Raw genomic sequence first — 16,840 nt, 5'->3', positions numbered from 1 at the left:
AGCACAATAGTTTCTCATACAACAAAGGAAGTAGTGGTTCTTTATGCATGCATACCTATCTAGCTAATGATTTTTTTTTAACCAAAGGGATATAATGTGACATTGAAATAATGGTAGGGGTTAAGGCACAAGGTTAGAAAGCAGGGAACTGTCAATTATAGTCCCATCTTAGCCCTGTAAGCCATTGAAATGACTTTGGGCCAGTCACTCTCTCTCAATCAAACCTGCCTCACAGGGTTGTTATTGTGAGGAATAAAGGAGGAGGTTGTGGTGGATATGTTCACTACCTTGAGTTAAGCCTCATCAGTTCGGCTTTTTGAATTCAGCGGCGGCGGCAGTGGCAGCGCGAAGCTGATAAGCCCAGCAATAAGCTTCTAACTCCTGGCTAACTCCTGGCTGCTAGACTTTGGAGGGAAGAGCGGGGGAGTGGGGGAGCGCTGTGAGGGGGACTGCTTTAGCAGCCCCTGGACTTTTGAACGCTCTGGAGTTCTTCCCATCTCCCATGCCGGCTATGGAAAATGGTGGTGGCCTTTTGAATACGGCGTGTTCCTAAGTTTCGCACTGGTGGCAGCGACGACGTTGAGACGGCGAGATTCTGGCTTCTGGCTTTTGAATGAGGAGGACTCCCCTCTGTGACCATCATCGTGCCTCTGTGACCATCATCAAGCAGAACACCGGCTGCGGTTGTCGCGCTTCAGTCTCGGCGGCCCGGTGGCCCGTCTTGGGGGGGCCCTGACCCGGCTATTGCTGCCCTGACTGCTACAACTTTTGCTGTACTGTTGCTGGTTAAGGCTAGGGTCAGGGTGAGGGCGAGGATTAAGGCTAGGTTAGGGTTAGGTTAGGGCTAGGGTTAGGGCTAGGGTTAGGGTGAGGAGTAGGGCTAGAGTTAGGGTTAGGGTTAGGCTAGGATTAGAGTTAGGGCTAGGGTTAGGGTTAGGAGTAGGGTTGGGGTTGCTAGCCTGATGGCCCGCTGGCCCGCTGATGCCGTCTTGTGAACACCACGGCTTAGCTGTTGAGAGGAGTGTCCTCCCCCCTCTCTACCCCCCTTTCCATCAGGGGTGTAGTCATTTTCAGATGGTTCCGGATTGCCGGGGGGTCCTGTGCTTCGGCTGCTGTAACCCCTGGCCATTTGATCATGACCGGTCCTTCGGCTCTCGCTGCTGTACCCGTGGCTAACCACAGCCTTTTTGCCTCCCGGCCATCTCTACCCCTGCTCTTGTCCTCCGGACCATCATCTTGGAGCGAGCTGGGCCCTTTGAATCCACTCCCGGCCTCGCTGAGATTCCCACTTAAGCAGGGGACGAAGAGGACATGGGTGGGGAGCTTTTTTCGCACCTCCCTCCAACTGACATTAACTTCCCTACTGTTCCAGACTTTTGGACTTTGCCCTCTCTGCTGGACTCCGCAGAGGAGAAGACCAGGAATATTAGGACTCCCTCTTCCATATTAGCATAAGCTTTGTATGAACTTCTTGCAGTGCTGCACAAATTTTTTTAACTTGTATGGGGAGTGCATGTGATATGGGTGTGATTGCATGATTGGTTGAATGAGCCCACTTTTTATTATGCATTACTGTTGTATTTTTGTGTTTTTAACTGCTACGTGGGGACTGCTTGGGTGAATGGATGTGTTGTACGTTTGAGTAGGCTGGGACCACACCCAGGTACCCTCTGCACTGAGTGCACTGCAGAAGTGTCAAGGGGGCATGGGCCTAATCCCAGCCTAGGATGTCTGATTTGAAGGGCCTGCCGAGGAATGCGGTAGCCAGGGGGATGGATGGGGGGACCATGGACCCGGGAGTGGGCCGGAACATTACGGTCATAACAGGGAGGGGCAGATATGGCAGGAACTTTAGGGCTAGCCATTACCAGGGAAGGAGGGTTTGCTACGTCGCAGAGATCCCTCCTTCCGGCCCTATTAGTTCCACTCCAAGGCCAGATGGCGTGAGTAATCAGGGCCCTGGTCTCAGGCTGCTGTTGCTGAATGCCAGGTCTGTGGTTCACAAGGCTCCCCTCGTCCGGGACCTAATTTTAGACGAGGGGGCAGACCTGGCATGTATTACTGAAACTTGGCTGGGCCTGGAGGGAGGAGTCCCCCTCACTGAGATGTGCCCAGAGGGTTTTCAGGTGCTTCATCAGCCGCGACCTCAAAGAAGGGGTGGGGGAGTGGCGATTGTTATCTGAAGGTCACTAGTTCCTAGTAGGATCCCTGCTCTGGAGCTTGTCGGGTGTGAGTCCTTGCTGGTGAGGTTGGACCTTGGAGGTCAAGTGGGCTTGTTGTTAATGTACCTGCCTCCCAACAGCGTTGCAACAGCCCTCCCCTCACTCCTCGAGTCAGTAGCCGAGCTGGCAGTTGAGTTCCCCAGGCTTATGGTGCTGGGGGATTTCAATTTGCCTTCGCTCGGCGAGCACGCTGATGGGGCGCAGGAGTTCATGGCTTACATGACAGCCATGGACTTGACCCAAGTAATTCGGGGTCCGACCCACTCAGCGGGTCACACGCTCGACCTCATATTTCTCTCGGAGCAGTGGAGTTGTGATCTTGGTTTGAGGGGTATTGAGATCCTGTCATGGTCGGACCACTCCCTACTGAGGCTTGACTTTCGGAGGCAATCCCCCACTGTAGGGAAGGGGAACCGATTAGGTGGTTCCACCCCAGATGCCTAATGGACCCTCAGGGGTTTCAGACGGCGCTTGGTGTTATACCTGATTCTCTCACCCACAGTCTGGTGGAGACCTTGGTCACTGCTTGGAACTCAGCGGTGGCGGAGGCTCTTAACCGGATTGCGCCTTTACGGCCTCTCCGAGGTAGCGGATCCAGGAGGGCACCTTGGTTTACTGATGAACTCTGGGAGATGAAACGCCAAAAGAGACGCCTAGAGCGCCACTGGAGGGCCAGAAAGTCTGAGTCAGACCGAGCACTAATGAGAGCTTGCATCAGAGCCTACCTTCTGGCAATACGGGCATCAAAAAGAGCATATTTTGCCGCTCTGATTGCATCCGCTGAATCGCGCCCAGTCGCCTTGTTCAGAATAACCCGCTCCCTCCTGAAAGGGAGGGATACGGGTGACGCTTTACAAGGCAGAGCTGAGGAATTTGCCCAGTTTCTAGCAGATAAAGTTGCTCGGCTTCGGACAGACCTGGACTCCAATTGCTCAGAGCCAGCTGAGGTACCGGGGGAGGGTCTTGAGTGGAATTTATGGATTGATTTTCAACTTGTCACGCCTGAGGAAGTGGAAAAGGCCATGGGAGCGGTGAGTACCTCCACTTGCATGTTGGACCCATGCCCCTCCTGGCTGGTCGCAAACAGCAGGGAGGTGACACGGGGCTGGATCCAGACGATAGTTGCCACCTCTCTTCGGGAGGGATTCTTCCCGCCCCTCCTAAAGGCGGTAGTGGTGAGACCCCTCCTGAAGAAGTCGTCTTTGGACCCAGCCATTTTAAGTAACTACCGTCCAGTTTCCAACCTCCTCTTCTTCGGGAAGGTTGTTGAGAAAATGGTGGCCTCTCAGCTCCGGCGGTCCTTGGATGAAACCGATTATCTGGATTCCTTTCAGTCCGGATTCAGGCCTGGCTACAGCATGGAAACTGCTTTGGTCGCGCTGATCAATGATCTCTGGAGAGCCAGGGATGAGGGTCGTGCCTCCATCCTAGTGCTCCTTGACCTCTCAGCGGCCTTCGATACCATCGACCATGGTATCTTTCTGCGACGGTTGCGTGGGAGTGGGAGGCACCATTCTTCGGTGGTTCTCCTCCTACCTCTTGGACAGGTCGCAGTCGGTGTTGGTTGGAGGGCAGAGGTCAACCCCTAGGCCCCTTAAGTATGGGGTGCCGCAGGGTTCAATCCTGTCCCCCCCCTCCTGTTTAACATCTACATGAAGCCACTGGGTAAGATCATTCGGCGGCACGGGATAAAATACCATCAATATGAGGACGATACACAGTTGTATCTGTCTGCCCCTTGCCAACTCAGTGAAGTGGTTGACGTGATGTGTCAGTGCCTGGAGGCTGTTAGGGTCTGGATGGGTGTGAACAAGCTTGCACTCAATCCCGACAAGACCAAGTGCCTTGTGTTTTTCCCTCCCAAAGATTGGCCTTGTTTTCCATCTCTCAGGCTGGAGGGTGAAATGATACGCCCCTCAGACAGGGTTCGCAATTTGGGAGTCCTCCTGGACCCACAGCTGACTCTAGAACATCATTTGTTGGCTGTGACCAGGGGGACATTTGCCCAGGTTCGCCTGGTGCACCAATTGCGTCCCTACCTGAACCGGGAGGCTCTCAGGACAGTCACTCACGCCCTTGTGACCTCAAGACTGGACTACTGTAATGCGCTCTACATGGGGCAGCCCTTGAAGAGCATTCGGAGACTGCAGCTTGTCCAGAATGCAGTCGCGGGAGCAATTGTGGGTGCACCGCGGTACACCCACGTTACACCTATCCTCCTTTTGGACTCCAGACGCCTTTCAAGGTGCTAGTTGTTACTTTTAAAGCCCTACATGGTATCGGACCTGGGTACTTGAGAGACCGCCTCCTGCCAATTACCTCCCTACGACCAATTAGATCCCACAGATTAGGCCTCCTCCGAATTCCATCAGCTAGCCAGTGTCAACTGGCGACCCCCCGGGAGGGCCTTCTCTGTGGCTGCTCCGGCCCTCTGGAATGATCTCCCCATGGAGATTCAGACCCTCACCACCCTTCAGGCTTTCCGGAAAGCCGCCAAGACCTGGCTGTTCCGGCAGGCCTGGGGCTGATGAGTTTCCGGCCCCATTTGAATCGCTGCATCTGTTGAGTAGTTTTAAATTTTCTCTGTTTTCTGTTTTTGTCTTGTGTGTTTTGTATGGCCCCTTCCCCATGTGTTTGTTCGCCGCCCTGAGTACCTCCGGGAATAGGGCGGCATACAAGTTCAATAAATTGAATTGAATTGAATTGAGTTATGTATAAATAATAATAATAAAAAGGTGGGATATAAAATAAATAAATAAATAAATGTAACCTTCAAATCTTCATAGGATTTGTAAACCATGGATCAGAGGTGGTATTCAGTAGGTTCTGACCAGCTCTGAAGAACCGCTAGCAGAAATTGTGAATAGTGCAGAGAACTGGTAAATACCATCTCTGACTGCCCCCATCTCTTCTCTTCCTCCTGAGTCCCAGCTGATCAGGAGGAAATGAGGATTTTGCAGTAACCTTCCACTGGAGTGGGGAAGGAATGGAGATTTTACAGTATCCTTCCCCTGCCATGCTCACCAAGCCACACCCACCAAGCCACACCACACCCACCAAGCCATGCCCACAGAATGAATATTAATTGAATAAATATAATATGTCATGTTTTAATGTTTGCCTTTAGAAAATAAAAGCTTCCATGTAACAAGCTAGCATATCAAAGTTATAAAGATGTACTATACACCAAGTCACTTCTTTCTTTTGTAGTTTTCTTGTTCTACAATATTTTTTATTATAAGTGATATTTAAAATCCTGATTTCTGTGTTCCAGTTTGAAGTGGTGTGGAGTATTTTACTCATTTATAACTTTTAATCTGATTTTCAACTAATTCTATTAATGTAGAATAGGCCAATAATAATTTAATGGCCCAGCTGTTTGACCCATTTTCTAAAAATAAAACATGCAGAATATTCAGGGTACGGAATAGTTCTTAATTATCAAAGTGAATGACCAATAATTAAACCGTCTTCTAAGACATCAAAGTACACAGAGCCACCTCAATATATAGATAATGTTATGCATTAATCTTTTGTACTACTTCCTAATGAATCAGGAATATGTTTGTATGTGCATAGTAATTGTTAAAAAGCTATTCCTTTTTTCTAGCCAGAATTCCTCCTCTTCTCATGATCTTTGTGCAAGGTCTACATACCATCATCTATGCATCCAGTTTACTCTGGGAATAATGAGGGTACAAAAATAAAAATTTCTGAACACCATCTTAAAATTGTGAGAGTAGAATCAATCAAAATTTGAGGTTCACTGCTCTTTACTGAAGTAACATCCTATCTATCTATCTATCTATCTATCTATCTATCTATCTATCTATCTATCTATCATCTATCCATCCATCCATCCATCCATCCATCTATCATATATTTATCAATCACATTTATTTTATTATGAGATATGCAAAGGGCATGTTTATTGCCTTTCATTGATCATCTCTCTGCATTGGTTCAATAACTTTCAATGCTTCAATTAACCCCAAGAGAAGATATCATATCATTCTGGAGAAATTCAAAGAGAATCTCCATATTTAAGTATTTGTTTATTAAATTTATATCCAGCTTTTATTATTCTTACAAATGACTTAAGATAATGAACATATGAAACATACCTTCCTCCTCCTATTTTGCCCACAACACTACCCCTGTGAGGTTAGTTGGACTGAGAGGGAGGGAGGGAGGGAGGGAGAGAGAGGGAGAGAGAGGGAGAGAGAGGGAGAGAGAGAGAGAGAGAGAGGGAGGGAGGGAGGGAGGGAGAGAGAGAGAGAGAGAGAGAGAGAGAGAGAGAGAGAGAGAGAGAGAGAGAGAGAGAGAGAGAGAGAGAGAGAGAGAGAGAGATGCAAAATCACCCAGCTGGGACTTGTGACTTTAACTCACAAGTCCCATTTATGTCCACAATTTGATGGAGACTTTCAAAAGACCATTTATTCCTAGTTCTCTTAAAGACATCTTTAAAAAAAGAGTACAAATGTGTAATTTGTATTGTAAATACAAATATATAACTATGTAAAGAAACAAACCAAAACAGCAGTTGATATAAAATGGCAGCAATACCTAAGGCTAGCAATCAAAGCGGAGAATAAAAAACATATTATTAATCTATCTTCAAAAGCTTTTTTAAAAAAAAACCTACCATGACCTTTAGAAGGGCAGAAAAATATGCCCTGAATGAACTTCTTATCAAATGCTCTAATTTCAGCTGAAGGCTCATCCAGCTCCTCCATAAAATGGAATAATGGAGCTTTTGGTGTCTTTGGAAGAAAGGACTCATTCCAAATCTGTCCTGGAGGTTAAGCAATTTTACACTTTTCAGAAAGTCTTGGCAAATTATCTCTCTCCCATTTATAATTGTCAAATCATTCCGATTCAAAATGATGCTCTGACCAAGAAAGTTGGAATTATTCTATATCTGACATTGATTTCAGTCACCTAATCATGTTGATGCAATTTAAAATTTCAATTCTGTTATGCTCAAAGGCAATTAAATTGTCACATTAATTTGATTCCCTTTGTTCCACTGATTTGATCTGAAAAAAAATCAAAAGAGCAATGTGATTGAATTGCCTTTGATTTGAATCTCCAAAACAAACCCTCACACTGCCCAAATGTTCAGGCATTTTCCTTCTTTGAATAACCAAACCATAAGGGTAGATTCACTTAATAATCACCACAATAAAGATTGTAATATGTAGTTGGTCTTGTGACCAATCACATTTTACATGACTTAAGATTACGATGGGCAGGCTCCATCACGGTCATAAATTCCACATGTATGAATATAATGAGCCTGCTCTACTATTGATTGTTGATTATTCATGGATACAGAATGACTTGTTAAGTTTACAACAACAGTGGAGAACACAAGGTCTTCCTGTAACCTTCAAAGCCTTTTATATGTGATTTCCAGAGTCTACTCCAACTGGAGCCATCAGCATTAGACTGTGAAAGGGCAAGAACTGGTGGCTTTCTGTAATTCCAAGGAATATTTCAATGTGTTAAAACTAATAACATGCTAAAAGAGTGCACTGTTGCCCCCAAGAAGAAAACTAAGAAAATATGTGGAGAAAAGCTTTGGAAGATTGTGTCTTTTGTGGCCCTCTTAGATGAAAGAACACACAGCACACATATAGGTTCAATTCTAATCATATATTTGTTTGGTTTTATTTCAGTCGTAGACCAGCATAAAACAAATATTATTCCAAAATAAAAACAGAAGTAACCAAACATGACATTAATAAAATAAAGTAAAACATATTATCATGGATTATGAAAGCTGAAATATAAAATGAGGAACAACCCACTATAAAATTAAAATAGTTTTATAGTTTCTTTGCTATAAATATTTTAGCTAAAAATCTATAAATAAATAAGAAACACTAAGAACTGTAAGAAATTATAACAATTTTAAAAATTATCCTGACTTGAGACCTTAATTCTTATTTGTTGTAGCTCTACTAGAATTTTACTGGGATTATTGAAACTATCAACCAATCCTTAGACATGAGATAATGGCAATATAAAGCATAATGAATTTTGAGTGATATATGTTTACCTAAAGAGGGGGTGGGGAGGAGGATTATGAGATATACTAAATTATGGTAAGCTAGATAGGGCTCTACAAAACATTACTTGGAGAAATTGTTTGCATTTAGTCAAAAAACTGGTGAGCTACAATGTCTGAAATCCCTGCCTTGGAGAAGGGAAGCGAAGAAAATGGAAACTTTCAAAAGAAGAAGCAAAACAGTTAACTTGAAGTTGAATCAATATACAAAATAACCAGACCAGCAATTTCTAACATTGTATAGCTCCCCATTCAGAGGTCCTATTTTGAGGAAACTTAAGATCAAGCACATCTTCCTATCTTCTTAGTTTCAAAAGGAGCTGAAAGGATCCAATCTTGGGTGATACTTAAACATCTACATAGCTTGCCTTTCACGGCAAGCAGCTAAAGGCAAGATCATGTATAAAAATTAGAAAATAGTCAGGCAGAAGCAATCTCAAGCTTTGGAGCTTATAACAAATGAAGTCACAACCTTATAATTTTCCACTGAACAAGCTAAATTGTTCTGCTAATGCAAAAGTGGAATTTAGAGTAGCAAAATTCCCTTTGACTAGTGCCCCATCGCTAGCCATCTAGTTTCAGTCCATCATTTCCTGATGCATGCGATTTGGAAAGATTGAATACATGGTTTATATATTTATTGAAGTGGTTGGACCTGGAGCTTATGAGAACATGCAAAAATAGTGTTGTGTGTGTATCAGAAATTTCAGACTTTGATATAGGATGTTATTTTTCAAAGTCCACATGTTTTTTTTCTGCCCTGATCAACAATATGATATAGAGAACATTATAATAAATGGGGAATCTTTTGGACAAAGGTATTGTCTTGCCTTCAGGGAACATAAAATGAAAAATTGAAAGCAAATTAAACAGATTGGGAGTGATAGCTTAACACAGCCCATCCAATACACTGATGGACATTTCATTTATTCTTCTTTTCTAAAATGTTTATTGCAAGAAAAAAGAGAAAGGAAGAAGTGAAAGCTTTGTTTCACCTAAAATGAGTATAGAAATGGTAGAAAATAGCCTTCTATTCCAGGTGGTTAAAAATGCCTCCATGTATACAATGCAGTGGGGGCTCCATGTATACAGGGACATGGTGGCTCAGTGGCTAAGATGCTGAGCTTGTTGATCAGAAGGTCGGCAGTTCAGTTGTTCAAATCCCTTGTGCCATGTGTTAGGGATGTAATCCTAGTCTTGGCTTGATAATGTATATAAGCCATGATTGTAACAAATGTATCTGTTACTTTAAATGTAAGAGAGCGGTAATTGGATGCTATTGCTTTAAGCAGCCATATAAGGAAGTAGGATCTAGTACGGAGTTCTCCCTGATGCTCCTGATGTTTCCTGAGTTTTACTGATTCTACTGGTTCTACTGTTGTTCCTGATAGTTACTGACTGTTACTGTATGTGCTTAGTATTGGGAGAGAAGACCGTGTATTGAATGGTGGCTAGTCTGTATGTTAGTTACCTGTCTACAAGGTGAATTGTGAGTTGAGCAACTGTAACTTCAACGTATTGTAAATAGACTGTTTATATACTTCAAGACTGCTTATAGTCTGTTTTGGAGACTATTTATCCTACTTTTATTACGCAAGTGAAGCTATTCCTTGTTTTACCTTCGATGGTTGTAAGTGACTACTCACCGGCTTATTCGTTACTAACTTCTGCTGCACAACTCTAGTCTCCTAACGGGGATAGACTTAACACCATGTAATGGAGTGAGCTCCCATTACTTGCCCAGCTTCTGCCAACCTAGCAGTTCAAAAGCACATAAAAATGCAAGTAGAAAAAATAGGGGCCACTTTGGTGAGATGGTAACAGCACTCTGTGCACCTTCGGCGTTTAGTCATGCCTGCCACATGACCACGGAGACGTCCTTGGATAGCACTGGCTCTTTGGCTTGGAAACAGAGATGAGCACCACCCCTAGAGCCAGAAACTACTAACACACATGTGCAGGGGAACCTTTACCTTTACCTATACAGTGCAGACTTTTGCTTCAATAGAAATCATAGAGTGGGACCATTATGCTTTCAACATCATGATAGGTGACAGCACTGGAGGCTGAGGATAAGAAATACTGAAAGTTGAGAATAAGAAGCAAAGCACTATTTATGATAGTCAGAATACTCTTGCACTTCCTACATATGTGTTTTTAATTTTGCATGTGTTTTCATCACCTCAGAAAACAATTCTGTACAGTCTCGGCTTTGTGTCTCATCGGATGTTTTTCTTCAGTTTTGAAGGGTGCATTTTTGAGACATCGACAAACCAGAATCATAGAAGCATGAATCATAACAGTATAACTAATTATTACTGCAGGAAATGTGTTTTGTATTTGCTGCTAAAATGATGTTTTAAAAAAGGTTTTTCTAGTATATGCAAAACAAGAAGAAGGATAAGCAACAACCAAAATCATCAGCAAGGAGAAAAGGAGACATGATAGTGATGTTCAGGTACATATAGGGAAGCTACAGGAAAGATGACCAAGAACATTTTCCATGATCATAAAAACTAGGACCAGAAATTATGGATCTTGCTTATAACTATCTACATTTCATTTAAATATAAGGGGAAACATCTTGGTGGTAAAGTATGAGTAACAGTGAACAGTTTCAATGAAAGAGAAATCTGTAGTAAAGTTGGACTGTGGAGATCCTGGTGCTATCTGAACTTGGTTGTTTGCTTGTAGACATTTTATTGCCCAACTAGTAATGCCATTAATGTGAGTAAGTAAAGGTTTAAGTGCTGATTAGCTGCCTGTTTATATATATTAACTTGTCCTGCTAATTTTGGCGGGTGTGCTTTTTCTTCCTTGATCAGTGTATTGATTGTTTCTCTGGTATTGATCCCTGTATATCTGAATGTGAGCTGCTAGAGGGAATTATTCTATGTTTTTTGTTTCCTTCTACATTTTTAATTTAATTTCTCTTTTGAATGATGTTTAAACATGATTTACTGTATCACTATGTATCTGTTGATGGTTGATTTGTCTGAATGCCCAGCTTTCAGGAATTCCCCTATTATTTTGATTTGGCTTGGCCTAAGATGTTAATAGTTTCCCAAGAGAAATTGTGGTTGAATCTGTTTATGTCTTATGAGATTAAGGAATTTTCATTATGTTCTTTGACTGCTGTTTGGTGTTCACAAATGCACTCTGCTTGTCTTCTGCCTGTTTGTCCTACATAGTTGATCAGAAAATTGCCCTGCAATTATAAGTTGTAGATGGCCTACTGGCTCTTTTTGGTTTACTGGAGAACTTGAGCCTTTCAGTTGTGTACTTGATGACACATGGAGCAAGGCTTTGATTTCATAATCACAATCACCATCTTGAATTTTCTGCAGATGCCCCCAATTCCATAGGATGTGGGCCTGGGCTAGCAAACAAAAACTGAATACACATTTTCAAAACGTGCTTCAGCATTTCACTTTTTTTATATTTAATGCACTGCCAGTAAAAATAGTAATTCTCTTATTTATTTCCTTCAGCTGCCAGCTCTTTTAAACTTCCTTCAAAAGGCATACTTAAATCCAGATTGCTGAAACTTTCAAATGCATTCTTGTGGTGGTGGGGATTAACTCACTGTTTAGCCTGTACAGGGCTTTAAGAAAAACTTTTTGAAAGAAAGAAAGAAAGAAAGAAAGAAAGAAAGAAAGAAAGAAAGAAAGAAAGAAAGAAAGAAATTTTCTTACCTAAGAAACTTGCTTCACAGGTTGAGGAAATTTGTCAACAAGAACAATTTCAGGAAAACAAAAAGTCAAACTCGCCCTAAAAAAAAAAAGGTGCTTTAAGTTCTTACCACTGTGTGGATCTGTGGTTTCCGTCTTTTGGCTAGGTCAATGATATTGACTCCGTTGTAATATAGGTTCTCAATACAACCATGGAAATTTTTCTTCAGGAAGGTTCCTGGTTTTCCTGGGACTGGGATTCCTCCAAAACTGAGCTTTGAGACAAGGACAAATTCAAATTTTAATCCTCCAATAGCTGTATGATTTTGACCAAAGATCACTTTCTAGGTGTTAATGAAAGAAATGCCTAGCGAAAGGACAATCCATAAAGAGCAAATTAATAATTCCATTTTATTCTGTCTACTTTTCTTTCACCATAGGTTATCCATTTGGTTGGCTAAAGTAGTTTCAGGGTCAAAAGCTGAAATCATCTGAAATCGACATTAATTCCAATTTCATATGGAAAAGAAGCATCAAAACTTTCTTCTAAATAGCATGGCAGTACTAATAGATTTTTTCTTTAGCAATATAATTTTAGATTCCAAATTACTGGCAGGATGAATAAGATTTAAAGATCCATTCTCATTCTGGAACTCATTATTACTTGCTACCTTTGCTCTTTCTTATTTTGTCCTCCAGTCTGGACTTACAAAAAATGAAATTAAAACTGTACAGTCAATATCAATTATGCTACTGCATTATTGGAGAAAAAAACCACTTCCTTTGGTGATCAATTATATTTTTAATTACCTAACTAATCCCTTTATTTTCCATAGCTTCACCTTTAATCCCTTAAAAAATACTAAAATAAGCTTTCAATAGACAATAGTACTATGGGGTACAGTGGGCCCATTTAAGTCTCTGATCTAAAGTAGGTAATCATTAAACATACATTGACCAAAGGTAATTGTGGGATTTCTATATTTTCTATTAAGTCCTATAATTAAATTGTTACAGTTGACAAGTGTTGTTTTATTATAGCCTTTCTTAATCTAGGCTTCTAAAGAAGTGAACATAAGACATATTTAACTGGGTCATGGGGATGGGCCAGACAATGTGTTACACAGGTTCAAAAGAGCTGCTAATTAACTAAGGTAATTAACCTCAATAGGACAATAATTTTAGCCTTTGGCAGGCTTGTTTTATTCAGCAAATATCCTGGTCTACTAACTCCTTCCATGTTGTTTGGTGTCCTTCCTAGTGAATTAATTGTCTTTCTTCCACCACAATCAAAATGGTGATCTGAAGAAGCCTCTGAAAGCCCTCCATCTTTGGCTGCTTCAGTTTTCAACTATATCCACAGAAGGGTAGAAAGGGGACAAGTTGCTTGCCCTTTCTCTACTAAAACACCAGGAATTAGAAGTTGCCACTGTCTCATCCTTCTTTACAGCAGTTGGGAAGCCTAGAAAACAAAAACTAATGCATAACTGATAAAGTAATCTGTGATTGTGCACTGCCAGCACATGGAGACAGGCCAATTGCCTGGAGGAGAGGACTGCTGGTTCAGCTGTGATGTGTCACATTCTATCATACTCTAGCCAACATATTATTGCAATGGCTGGGGGAGTTACTAGCTATAGTCCAGTACAACTAGTACAGCTGCATGAGAATATTAGTTGTATGTAATATCAGTGTGATGGGGAATCAGTCAACCTATTTCTACTCTGTATCACTTCATTATTTATTTATTTAAAACATTTATATGCCTGACCAACTGACTCCAGTCTGCTTACAGGAGTAAAACCACAATTACAAAATCTAACAAACCCTTACCCACCAACCCAACCAATGACAAAATTCAGACAAATCTCTTCTGTATCACCTGGGGTCCCAAGTCTACTGCCAAAACCATGTATTCAGGACCTTTTGAAAGAGTATTAAGGTAAGACCCAGCTATTCATTCTTAACTCTATGTTTGCTTACTTTACCCATTGCCACTGCATTCAGTTTGACATGCCCAGCCTCATTTCCATGAAACTAAGCGAGCGGAAACATTCATTAATATTCAATCATTTTCACTTCTTTTGATATTCAGTCCTTTAAAAGATCACACACTACCCGCTATCTTTCTCCCTGTCTTTACATATCTAAAACGTTCTTCAACCATCTTTATATTTAGTAAAATATATTTATTGTGTAAAATATTTAGTAAATATTTTACACAAACAAACAACCATTCATGGTAGGTTCCCCCCCCCCTTTTATGTACATTTTGACCTGTTTGCTTTGTTTTCCCATCAAGCACAACTGCCATTGTCTTTATTGTATTTATATTCAGATCAACACTCCTTGTTACATCATGAAGTCCATGAATAACATTCATGGAAAATCTTATAACTTTATACACCTTTGTCATATTTCACAATCAACCTCCATTTTCATATTCACAAAACAATCCATAATTCAAGTATTTTCAATTTTATTATTTTCTCCAAGTCATGCAATAAACTATTTTTCTCATAGTGATCCAGTTTTGCTGAACAGAAAAACTCTAATCCACATTCTATGTGTGTATTCTCCCGAATTTTGTTCACTGACACCTCTTCTAATATTTCAATCAGAATTCTGCCAAATATCTGCCTAAGTACACTCAACAATCTAAAACTATCCCCTGCAGTTTGTATATTCATGCATGCAATCTTTCCTTTGTACAATGGAACAATAATGGCATTCTTCTTATTGCTAGGCAGAGATGCTGCTGTGAGGCATGAACAACCAGTCCCACCCACACATGTAGACTTTCAGACTAGCCACTTTATTGTTTTATGCCTAGTCTACAGGAATGTCCCCAGACTGGTAATTTTCAACTGTGAAAGAAACTAGATGAGGCTCAAAAGCATTCAGGTGAGTCAGACATCATCCTTTTGAGTTTACATAAGGAGTCCAGACTAATTCCCTGCTTGAGTCCTCCTTCCAATGGGAACAATTGCTCTCCAACATCTGACTTCAGACACACATTAAATAAGTCACAGAGCCATTCCACAAGCAAACTTCATCCATATTTTAACATTTCTGAAGCAGATATCATCTTCCCCTGAAGCCTCACAAAATTCAACATTCTCATAGCATTTATGCCTTCCCTTTCATCATTTTTACTTGCAGACTAACATTTGCAGCATTCCTTTCTATTCCATTCTCTGACATATTACTATTATCCTCATAAAAAAATCTCCTTCCAGGACTGTCTCAACTCAGTTTCATCCCAAATCACTTTGGGACTAGATCAGAACATTAATGTCCTAACACGAATGCATTATATGACTGATAGCTCATTAACTCAGCAGACATAACCAAATATTCTTCTCTTCTCCCATTGATTTCGCTACTCTGAAAATTTAAAGGTATGAGAGAAAGGCTGTAGAAATCCCTGAAGTGATGCTTCCTTTCTTTTGAAGAATCACCTTCATTCTGTTTAACACAGCAACACATTTCTTTTGATCTGAAGGGTATTGCTCTGCTTTGCAACTCCTCTTAGCCCCCCACCTAGAATTCACCTTGCAGGAGAAGACTTTGAGATGCACTGTTGGCCAAAGTGTTTCTAGTTAGGTTTTATGGGAATTGTGGGACTACTTGCAGTATGTGCCAAAGTCAGAGACCTTTCAGAGCACATCAAAATTCTTCCATGCTGGGCAGCTTCAATGCATACTGTTCCAATGACACCAGGCTTGACTATTGCAATGAAGTTGCAAAGCTTTGAAGTCATCAACAGCCAGTGTTTGATGTCCCCAAACAGTTCAAGGCAAAGCAACTTTGTTTTGTGGAGGCAAATTACATTTACCTCTTTGCTTCAGTGAAGAGAAACCTATTATTTCTATGGTATAAATATCTTCCTCCAAGCTAATTAAAATACCCATGTGAGACTTCTTAAGCATCAATAGACAAGGATGGCCTTCTAAGCCCAAGGATAAGATCCAATGCACATTTAAATTGGGGTCTACGTTCTAGGATATTCAAGTAGGTGTACATGCAGTGTCAGTGCCAGAGAAATTTTTCATTTCATTTTTAAATACTTGAATTAGTTAGCCCACACACTTGGACAAGTAGAGTTTTAAGAAGTTATTAAGAAGTTAATAACTTCTTAATTAAGAAGTTAAGAAGTTATTTTAGATTTCCAATTTTCTGCCACAGAAATGCCTACTGTATGCCTACTGCATGCTGTACGCTTGCCTACTGTATTCCATCCTTGACATTCAAAGCTAAATGCAAGCATGCTATTCCCTTTGTATATACCTTCATAGTCACATAAGAGGCAAGGAGCATAGGAAGACTAAAGGTGCCTTTTCAGAAGGCAACTGGACTTTGTTTTTCCTTGAAGATGTTTTGCTTCTCATTCAAAAAGCTTCTTCAGCTCTGGATAAATGAAAAATCTTCAAGAAAAAAGCCAAGACCAATTGCCTTCTGAAAAGGCACCTTTGGGACAACCATGACTTCCCAGATGATTAAGAATCTTCAATAGAAACACAGGAGGACAAATAATATAATTATAGTACCGGTAAGTGGTCAGTTTGGAGAAAATGTGGAAAAGTCAAAGATGAAGTTAAGGAAAACAAGTTCCCCCTCTGGAACCATGTTATCATGTAATGACTAGTTAGAGAAACAAATGCATAAATGAGATAAAAAGTATCAGAAAGAACCTCACCTCTACCAGCTTCATGAGCATTTCTCAATCTCAGTAACTTTTAAATGTGTGGACTTCTGTTTGCCGAATTCCCCATATCCATGACATCCCCACATACATTTGGCCATATTCTTTCAGTTTTTATTTTCATTTATTTAACTAAAACACTTTTATATGGCTTTTCCCTAGTTGCACT

General features: G+C 41.2%; 1 protein-coding gene across 1 annotated transcript in view; it reads right to left on the bottom strand.

Annotated features, from left to right (window-relative positions):
* CNTNAP5 (contactin associated protein family member 5) overlaps positions 1-16,840 on the bottom strand; it is a 434,775-nt gene that overhangs the window by 278,892 nt on the left and 139,043 nt on the right. The window contains exon 7 of the mRNA XM_032211804.1: positions 12,098-12,241. Coding sequence (XP_032067695.1) covers positions 12,098-12,241 — 144 coding nt within the window. The remainder of the gene's footprint in view (positions 1-12,097; positions 12,242-16,840) is intronic.

The sequence above is a fragment of the Thamnophis elegans genome, chromosome 1, assembly GCF_009769535.1.
Source record: "Thamnophis elegans isolate rThaEle1 chromosome 1, rThaEle1.pri, whole genome shotgun sequence".
Lineage (NCBI taxonomy): Eukaryota > Metazoa > Chordata > Lepidosauria > Squamata > Colubridae > Thamnophis > Thamnophis elegans.
Note: the sequence above shows the minus strand (reverse complement) of the source record. Positions and strands in the feature narration are given on the sequence as shown.